The sequence below is a fragment of the Tamandua tetradactyla genome, chromosome 8 (genome assembly GCF_023851605.1).
Source record: "Tamandua tetradactyla isolate mTamTet1 chromosome 8, mTamTet1.pri, whole genome shotgun sequence".
In the NCBI taxonomy this organism is placed as follows: Eukaryota; Metazoa; Chordata; class Mammalia; order Pilosa; family Myrmecophagidae; genus Tamandua; species Tamandua tetradactyla.
This window is the reverse complement of record NC_135334.1, coordinates 16,672,069-16,682,500: the sequence shown is the minus strand read 5'-3', so window position 1 is coordinate 16,682,500 and position 10,432 is coordinate 16,672,069. Positions and strand designations below refer to the sequence as shown.

The window sequence follows — 10,432 nt, the reverse complement described above, 5'->3', positions numbered from 1 at the left end:
AACAGATGGGGTAAACACATATTGTAGAATCATTCTTCCTCTTAGCTTCTATATATGTGCTGATCTCAATTTTATTTTATTAGCTTCCCTGATAAAGAAATAAAATCTGTCTTTCTAAAGAGAAAAGCAATTCTGTCTTTGTTGATATCAATAAACCAACCAAGTATAACAATGAGCACAGAGGCCTTCCTTGGTGTCATGGTCAGGTTCACGTGTCAACTTGGCTAAGTGGTGGTACCTGTTTGTCTGGTTGGGCAAGTGCTGGCCTGTCTGTTGCGATGAGGACATTTCATAGAACTAAATCATGATCACATCAGCTGCATCCATAGCTGATTCCATTTGTAATCAGCCAAGGGGAGTGTCTTCTGCAATGAATGATCCTTAATCTAATCACTCGAGCCTTTTAAAGAGGATTCAGAAGAGAGAGGCTCTCTTCCTGCTTCGGTGGGCAAACCTCTCCTGTGAAGTTCGTCCAGACCCTCCATTGGAATCATCAGCTTCACAGCCTGCCCTGTGGATTTTGGACTCTGCATTCCCATGGTTACATGTGACGCTTCTATAAATTTCATATTTGTGAATGTTCCCTGTTGATTCTGCTTCTCTAGAGAACCCTAATTAATAGTTGGTCATCCAACTAGGCAGCCAAAGTGTAATCACTGGATAAAGATTTTAAAGGACAATGAGAATAAATATCTGAAGTGAAAATACTTTACAATTGAGTCTGCAGAATGTGTTTTTCATCACTATATTTGGAGGAATATCACTTTCCTCTGTTAGTCCTCTACCTGGCACCACTTAGTCCGCCATTCAGCAGAAAGAACAAGCAACCCTTCTCTCAAATCTTTTCTGTACTTTAAATTATCCACCTAGGTACAACGTCACCTGAATGCTAAATTGCCACCCTTTAAAAAATAGATGGCATAGATGTAACATTTTTACTTATAGAAGCAACTGAAATGTAATTCCTCAATAGGTATTCACACGAAGTGCCTGATAGTACATTTTCCTGGAATTAGAATAAATGATCGTACGATATCTAATTACAAAAGATATGTGCCAGAACTTGTAATCAGCAATAAGGAATTCTAAGAAAGGAAAAGCAGAAGAAATCTTCCTGAGTCAAATGAATATAGTGTAGAGCTTTTCCTATCATCTTTCTGTACCAACCTAATTAACTATATGTAAGAAAATGGAGTATGCTTATAAATGTCTGGCTGCTTCCACAAAATCAATGTTTACTAAATGTTTGCACATAAAAGGGAAAGGAACATTGGCATTTTAAAGCAATATACTTAAGGTTTTATTGAAAACAACCTATAAGAAATAGTACTTCTTAAACAAATTAGGTATAAAAATTACCAAAAATGTATCTAGTCACAATGACAGTCTTTGGAATAATATTTAGAAAGTTCATTTTAAAAGTGCAAATGAATAAATAAATAGCAAACTTTTGTTTTGTGTTCACTAAGTCCCTCTTTCCCTGTTAGAGACAAATAATTCCTGATATAAGACTTCAATTTAAAAAACAGAATTCATACAAAGTGTTATTTCTCAACATGGCCATAGAAAAAATTTAAGTCACGGAAGTACATTGATTGAGATTAGGCAGAATTGAAGTGAATACACACTCACCACAGTAACTATAATTCAGTCCAAAGGCATGAATAAGTATCTCCAGATGCTGGTCATTCCTTTCAGAATATCAAAGCTGGGATATTTCTTGGCCATCACCTTGACAATATGCAGTTTGGGCAGCAGGCTACAATCAGTTAATGTCATTTCATTGCTACCCAGAAATTTATGTGTAGAGAATTTAATATCCATCCACACTATTCTCATCAACTTCATCAAGGAAGGGAGAATTCAGATATTTATCTAGTTTCTGTAATGTTTTCAAGAGACCCCTCTCTTCTGCCTCATTAGCCTCTGGCCTTGAATTCTGTATGCAGAGAATTTGGTAAGATGTCATTTCAGCAGTATTTGATTTTGGGTGTTTCAGTAAAAGCTTTAAGTACTTAGAAGGTGTTCTAGTGTGCTAGCTGCTGGAATGCAATATACCAGAAATGGAATGGCTTTTAAAAAAGGGAATTTAATAAATTGCTAGTTTAAAGTTCTAAGGCTGAGAGAATGTCCCAATTAAAACAAGTCTATAGAAATGTCCAATCTAAGGCATCCAGGGAAAGATACCATGGTTCAAGAAGGCCGATGAAGTTCAGGATTTCTCTCTCAAGTGGAAGGCATGTGGCAAACACAGTCAGGGCTTCTCTCTCAGCTGGAAGGGCACATGGCGAACATGGCATCGTCATCTGCTAGTTTTCTCTCCTGGCTTCTGGTTTCAAGAAGCTCCCCGGGAGACGTCTTTCTTCTTCATCTCTAAAGGTTGCTGGCTCGTGGACTCTCTGCATCTCCTGGCTACATCGTTCTGCTCTCTCTGAATCTCTCATTCTCCAAAATATTTCCTGTTTATAGGACTCCAATAAACCAATCAAGATCCACCCAAACGGGTGGAAACATGTCATCACCTAATCCAATTTCACAACCACTCTTGACTAAATCACATCATCCAGGGAGATGATCTCATTACAGTTTCAAACATACAGTATTGAATAAAGATTATTCTACCTTTATGAAATGGGATTTATATTAAAACATGGCTTTTCTTAGGGGGCATATATCCTTTCAAACCAGCACAGAAGGGCATAGGTCTTCTTCAAAAAATTCTTCAATCTTATTTACATCCATTTTAACTTCATTGTTGAAAGTTATAAATGATGATGGGTCCTGGGAGCCAGGTTCTGCAGATCTGCAGGCTTCCTTTCCAGGTCAACCATTGTGACACTACATACAACTCCTTTGAGCCAAAGAGTCATGAAGAGCTTCTGGGAAAAGGAGCAGTTTCCTGTGCTATCACCATCACTGCCAGCCTTGATGAAGAGCTCAGTGATGGACTCTTTATTCTCCTCCTTCAGCCCATTCAGTGGCATCGACAAGGCCATGGCCAGTGGGGCTGGGCTCTGAGGACAGTGGCTGCTGCTGCTTCATGGCTACTCTGGCAGCCAGCACCCCAGCCAAGCTGCACTTCCCTGGAAAGTTCTGGCCTTGAGCCGGCAGTGTCCTCAGCTCCACAGCACTGCCCCACACCTGATGTGTGACTCTGGCCAAATGAATTTGACAATGCTGCCATGTCAACTGAACATGAAAGAATCATCTCCTCAACAAATATTGCTGGGAGAACTGCACATCTATATGCATAAAATGAAAGAGAACCCCTATCTCACACCATAAACAAAAATTAAATAAAAATGGAGCAAAGACCCAAATATAAGAACCTGACTATAAAATGAGAAGAAAATATAGGGAAACACCTTTGAGATCTTATGGTAGGTATAAGCAACAAAAGAATAAAACAGATTTTTGGATTTCAAAATTAAAAACTTCGGTGCATCAAAGGACTTTGTCACAAAAGTGTAGACAAGCTACTCAATGGGAGAATATATTTGGAAACCATATATTCCAGATGAGTTCTAATAAACCCCATAAACCCTAGTGAAGGTTTATTACCCAGAATATATAAAAAAAATACTACAACTCAACAATAAAAAGACATCCAACACAATTTTAAAATGGGCAAAAAGACTTGAATAGACATTTTTCCAAAGAGGAAATACAAATGACTAAACAGCACATGAAAAGATGCACATTACTAGCTATTTGGGAAATGGGAATCAAAACCACAATGAAATATATTTCAGATCCACTAGAATGACAACTATTTAAAAAACAGAAAACTACAAGTGTTGGAGAAGCTGTGGAGAAATAGGAGTATTCATTGTAGGTGAGAATGTAAAATGTTTGGTGGTTCCTCAAGAAACGAAAGTACAGAATTAGCATGTGATCCAGCAATCCCTTTAAGATGTATATACCTAGAAGAACTCAAAAGAGGGGCACAGACAGCTATTTTCACACTGATGTTTATAGTGGCATTATCCACAATGGCCAAAAGATGGAAACAACCCAGTGTCCATCAACTGATGAGTGGATAAACAAAATGTAGTATATACATATAATGGAATATTATCCAGCTGTAAAAGGGAATGGAGTCCTCAGGCATGAACCTTAAGAATATCATGTTGAGTGAAATAAGCCAGACACAAAAGGACAAATATTGTATGCGCTCACTGATAATGAAATAATTATAATAAGCAAACTCATGGAGTTAAAATCTAGTTTATAGGTTACCAGGAGATAGACTGGCGTTAGAGAGTGGGGAATTGATGCTTAACTTGTACAGAATTTCTATTTTGGGTTATGGTAAAGGTTTGGAAATGGATGGTGGTGATGGTAGCACATTATGTGAATGTTATCAATAGCACTGATGTTTAGAGGTGAATGTACTTGAAATGAGAAACTTTAGGATGTGTATATTTATTACTAGAATAAAAATTAAAAGATAAAACAGGACTGTACAACACAGTGAATCTTATTGTGATGATGGACTCTGATTAATAGAGCAAGAATAAGAATGTTCTTTAATGAATTGCAACAAATGTATGATACTAATACAAGGTGTTAATAATAGAGTGGTACATAGGAAAAACACAGCTAATGCTAATTATAGACAATAGTGCAATTTTAGTAATCTTTCATCAATGTAACAAAGGTATCTACTGTTAAAGAAAAGTATGGTGATAAAAATATTTGCTGTATCCATTGTAACAAACATTCCACACCAATACAAGATGTTAGTGGGGGGAGGTTATATATAGGGATCCTGCATTTTATGTATGATTGTTTTGTAAACCCATAACTTCTCTGAAAAAAATTACAAATTAGAAAAACTTAAGAAGAGAGACCTGGAGTTCATCTTCAGCCCTGAGGAGGACCCCTTTGACACGGAGACATGGAAATTTTTCCTGGAGTCCCCTCCCTGCAAATTACTTTGCAGGAAAAAAAGAGTACCTGAAGCAAATATGAAAGGGAAATATAAAAAGACAGAACACCTACACCTGGCTTCAAGACTTATAAAGCTTCATTATTCAAGACAATGTGATATTGGTATAAAAAATAACACAATAACGTCCAGAAATTGACCCAATTATTCAACTGATTTTTGACAACTGTGCAAAATCAATTTAATAGAGAAAGCATTGTCTTTTAAACAATGTTGTTCGAAAAATTGGGCATCCATGTGCAGAAAAGATAAGAGAAAAACTTTGAGATATGTATCATGTCATACACTATGTTTAACTTAAAATGTGCACAGACATATATAAAAATTCTAGAAGAAAATAGATGTGGCCTTGCGTTAGGCAAAGGTTTCTTAGATACAAATCAAAAGTACAATCAATAAAAGAAAATAACTGGTAAATAAGACTTTATTAACAGGAAGAACTTTGACTCTTCAAAAGTTATTATTCAGAGAATGAAATAAAAGCACAAACTGGGAGAAAATATGCTGAGGTATATGGGAGTTCTGTATTTTCTGCATGCTTTTTCTTTCTACTGTAACTACTACATCTCTAACTTAAAAACCATATTAAAAACTTAATAGTAAGAAAATTTGTCACTCAATTATGAAATGGGCAAAAGAACTGAAGAGACAATTCTCCTTAGAAGATACATACATGGAAAATAATCATATAGCAGTACATTCAACCTCATTATACATTAGAGAAATATCAAATAAAATCACAATGCGATGCCACTACATGGCTATTAGAGTGTCTAAAATGTAAGTTTGACCATACCAAGAGTTGACAAGGATGTGAAACAATTGGGACTCTCATGCAGTACTGAGTACTGGTTGGAATGTACTATGGTAAATCACTTTGGAAAATATTTCGATAAATTCTTAAATTGCTAAACAACTCCTACTATATGATCAAGTCATTTCACTGCTAGGTATTTCATTTCAAGAGAAATGAAAACATACAGCCGCACATACACTTGTACATAGATGTTAACAGCAACTTTATTTGTAATAGCCAAACACTTGAAACGTACTGCTCTAGTTTGCCAAAGCTGCCAGAATGCAACACACCAGAGATGAACTGGCTTTTAATAAAAGGGGATTTATTCAGTTAAAAACATATAGTTCTTCAAAGGAAAGGCAGCTGGCTTTTATCTAAGGTTCTGTCTTACACAGGAAGGCACAGGGTGATCTCTGCTGGCCTTCTCTCTAGGCTTCTGGGTTCCAAGAACTTTCCCCGGGGTGCTTCCTTTCTGCATCTCCAAAGGCCTGGGCTGAGCTGCAAGTGTTGAGATGAGGTATGCTGAGCTGCTTAGGCTGTGCTGCATTGAACTTTCTCATTTAAGCATCAGACAGTTAAATCAAACATCATTCATTGCAGGCATGCCCCCTAGCTGACTGCAGATGTAATCAGTGACTGATGGATCTTCACATACCATTAGCTCATCTCCACAGCAACAGAACTAGGCATCTTCACCTGGCCAAGTTGACACCTGAACCTAACTACCACACATCCAATATGCCCATTACAGATGAATGAATGAATAAATTGTGGTATATCTATACAATGGAACACTAGAGAAATAAAAAAGAATAAGCTATTGATGCACAAATTAACATGAATGATTATGCTTAATGAAAGAATTAAGATAGAGAGGGGTACATACTATATGATTCCATTTATATAAAATTCTAGAAAATGCAAACTTAAATCTGATGTTAGAAAGCAGATCAGTGATTACCTTAGGATGTAGGAGGACAAGAAGTTTAGGAGAGAGGGAGAGAGATTACAAAGGGACATCAGGAATCATTTTGGGCAGTGATTATATTCATTGTCTTGATTGTGGTAATGGTTTCAAAGGTATATATGTATTTAAAAGCATATAAACTGTACACTTTAGACAATTGCAGTTATTGTATGTCAAGTCTACCTCAATAAGGTGATTAAAAAGTAAAATGAGATAACTTTAAAAAGTATAATGACCGCAGACTTTAGGAATCAATGCCTTTTAAAACTCTCATAACAAGTATTTATCAGAATTAGAAATAAAGGGGAATCTGCATTTCTAGGTTTTAAATAATTCTCTGTAATCCTTCCAAAGTTAATTTCTATGCCCATTGGTTATGGGAAAATTACTTTCTTTGTAAAGAAGATCACTACCCAGAGATGGGAGAATTCCGAGTGAGACCTCTCACAACTAGACACTTGATAAGAAGTGCAAACTAATACTGAAAGGCAAAACTTTCATGTTTGAATGGGAGAAATATGTTGTGCTAGGACAAAACAAGGACAATTACAAAGTTTAATAAAACACCCTTTGGCTAAAGCCACTATAAAATGTTATCTGTCAATAACTGGATAGAGCTTTCCTTAAATCCCTTGAAAAAGAAGTCTCTAAGCCTTTGCTGAATTCTCTGTATGTGTCTTGGGGTCTATGTTTATTGCCCCAGCAATGCACTCTGCCTTAGCCTTCACTTCCTACTTACACATGGCCTTGAGGTCGGCCAGAGTGAGAAATTAGGGCTTTCTCAGTTCTTTCCTAGGCTTGCATTTGGCCTTCTAGACTCTGAGGAATACATCAGAGCTTTTCAAAGTCCCCTGTATGCATTTTTTATCCCAGCTTTCCCTTTTAAGTTTTTTGGTCAGCTTCTTGTTTGTCCCAACAGCTACCACCATCTCAGAAAGCTGTAATGCTAAAGAATTTTGATAAATACCCTGCAAAAAATGCAGTTCTGCATCAGGTCAACTAAAGACAAGCCCGTGATAGGGATTTCCTGTTAGCTGCACTTATTGTCGTCCTGCCTTATATTGTTATAAAATGTTTCATGTACATAACTAACATTTTAAGAACTTTAAGAGCAGAGACCCCATATACCTCTTATGTATTCCAAATGAAGGTTAAAGCAATGCAATATTTGTCCAATCCAGCATTCAGAATCTGGAAATAAAACAAAGCACACATGCACTTTTTCACAATGGTGTTACCAAGTAGGAAAATAAGTTTTGTATTCTGTAGGGGAGGGAGAAAGTGTTCATTGCAGTTGTTTGTTCCCTTTGGATTTTTCTATCTTTAAGTTTGATTTTGAAATTTAGAAGATTTAGTGAATTTATACTATTATAGATTTAGTTGACATTTAAAGGGAAAGGAACTCAAGAATGAATTGGTAGTAATTAAAATGAACAATTATTCATTCAAAAGAGGGCAATTTCATATGACTATTATTTTTCCCAGCCTGCCTACAATGTCAGGAATACACAAACTGCTATTTTACTTATAGTGAATATCTGTCAAATGGATAAGAAACAAAAACACTATTACAACAGGATAAATTTATAACATAGTACATGCTTGCAGAGGTAAGCATTCTTACTATTTGTCATTATGTGGTATGGAAGTTCTGAGGTAGAAGTTCACCACTACTCCTAAAGATGTGGCTTGCAAAGGAGATTATGATGCATGTAATTAAGTGGATCAAATATCTTCATAAAATGAAGGACTTCCCTGGTAGCAACAACATTTAAATAATGAATATTCAAGTGATTAATGATTTTAAGCTATTGTTTAAAAATATGAATAACTGTTACATGTATATTAAGTTGTACCCTTGCTGGAATTTTCTCTATATGTTCGAATTTAACAAAATGTCAGGCTAATGGGTTCTAGATTTAACTCTGATACTCTCTAAATGAAGTGGGTTAGGTCATTTTTCTCTTCAAAGTTGTATTTTATCACCCTAAAAAATTTGGTTCCTTCCCTTAGATGGGACAGTGGGTATACAAAGGTTCATTTTATTATTTGTACTTTATGCTATCTCTATTTTTTATATGTATCATATATTTAACAAAAATCATTTCATAAAAATTTAAAAATAAATGAGGATATGAATAGCATTTTACACAGCTCCAGACATCACTTAATCCAGTCCTTTTATTTTACAGATGGAGAGTTTGTGAGTGAGGAGACTTTGAAGCAGCTCACTTAGCCAAATGAAGCAAAAAAAAGTTAGTGGCTGAGCTGAAACTCAGTTATACTGACTTCCGCTTGAATAATTTTCCCTCCCCATTTTGATATGTGGCTCACTGTTTTCTGGACAACAAATTAAGAGCGTGATAATGCAGGTTAGGGGGGTTGGCTGCCTCCTGTAGACCCTCTGGAGCCTTGGCACAGAAGCCTTTGCAGAGCCTGCTTCATCTCCTTGTTCCGCAGAGTATAAATGAAAGGATTGAGCGTTGGTGTGACCACTGTGTAGAAGACAGCAGGGGCCCCAGCTCCTGCACCACTGGAGCGAGGCTGTAGGTAGATGCAGACAGGTGGCATGTAGTATAGAAGAACCACTGTGAGGTGGGCGGTGCAAGTGGAGAAGGCACGTTGCCGGCCCTCGGCCGTGTGGATCCGTAACACAGCTACTACAATGAAGACGTAGGATATGACAATGAGGACCAGGCAGCCTGCGGCCACAGTGCCAATGTTGGCAAGCATGACCAGCTCATTGACGGTGGTGTCTGCACAGGCCAGCTTCAGCACAGGGGGGATGTCACAGAAGAAGTATGCAATGTGGTGAGGCCCACAGTAGGGCAGGAGGAAGGTGAGGGCGGTATGGGCTGCAGAATGTCCAGCACCTATGGCCCAAGTGATCCCAGCCAGCCCTGTCCACATCCGCCTGGTCATGACCACTGGGTAGTGCAGGGGTTGACAGATAGCCAGGTAGCGGTCATAGGCCATGACTGTGTACAGGAAGCACTCGGTACTGGCCAGAAAGTGGAAGCAGTAAAGCTGGACCACACAGCCCTCAAAGGAGATCACCTTCCCATCCAGAGTCAAGAGACCTGCCATGACTTTGGGTACTGTCACTGTGGACAAACATGCATCCAGAAAGGATAGGTGCCCCAGGAAGTGGTACATGGGGGAGAAGAGGTGATGGTCAGAGCCCACAGTTATGAGAATGAGGAGATTCCCAGTCACAGTGATGCTATAGATGAGGAGGAAAAGGAGGAAGAAGAGGCTAGGATGCTCAGCTGTGTACGTCAGACCCTCCAGGAAGAAGTAGCTCACCATAGTCTGGTTGGGGTTCTCTGTCTCCACGGCCATCTTCTTACACAGAGTGGTTAGTTAACCCCTTTGCAACAAAACTGACATTAACATATGCAAGAAACAGCTATATATTTACCTTTCTAAAATACATTATCCACTGGACCATGCCACCTGGGTCTTGTCCCATAGGTGAGAGGAAGATACACAGAATTAATTCACTGCTTTGTCCTGTTGTTTTCTTGCTGTGCTTCCTTCAGAATGAATCTTCTTATGTGAGATCAGCTGTGTTTGTGAGGCACATAGAGGAGAGTAAGGACTAGTTGGAGAAATACATCCCCTAAATAACGGCAATATAAATATAAATTACAATTCCTGCTCACATCAAGTATATATATATATATTTTTTGCATATATTTCAGAATTTTGGATT

At 37.7% G+C, this 10,432-nt stretch overlaps 1 protein-coding gene and 1 pseudogene across 1 annotated transcript; both read right to left on the bottom strand.

Annotated features, from left to right (window-relative positions):
• Positions 1–1,647: 1,647 nt before the first annotated feature.
• On the bottom strand, positions 1,648–2,996 carry LOC143645029 (chloride intracellular channel protein 4-like; annotated as a pseudogene).
• A 6,094-nt stretch (positions 2,997–9,090) lies between these two features.
• Positions 9,091–10,074, bottom strand: LOC143643264 (olfactory receptor 10S1-like). The gene has a single exon (XM_077112010.1). The coding sequence runs from the start codon at positions 10,057–10,059 to the stop codon at positions 9,091–9,093; it is 969 nt and encodes a 322-aa protein (XP_076968125.1). The 5' UTR covers positions 10,060–10,074.
• Positions 10,075–10,432: the final 358 nt, after the last annotated feature.

Excerpts from the sequence above, each read along its gene's own strand:
- LOC143643264 (XM_077112010.1), bottom strand. The coding sequence starts at position 10,059 with ATGGCCGTGGAGACAGAGAACCCCAACCAGACTATGGTGAGCTACTTC.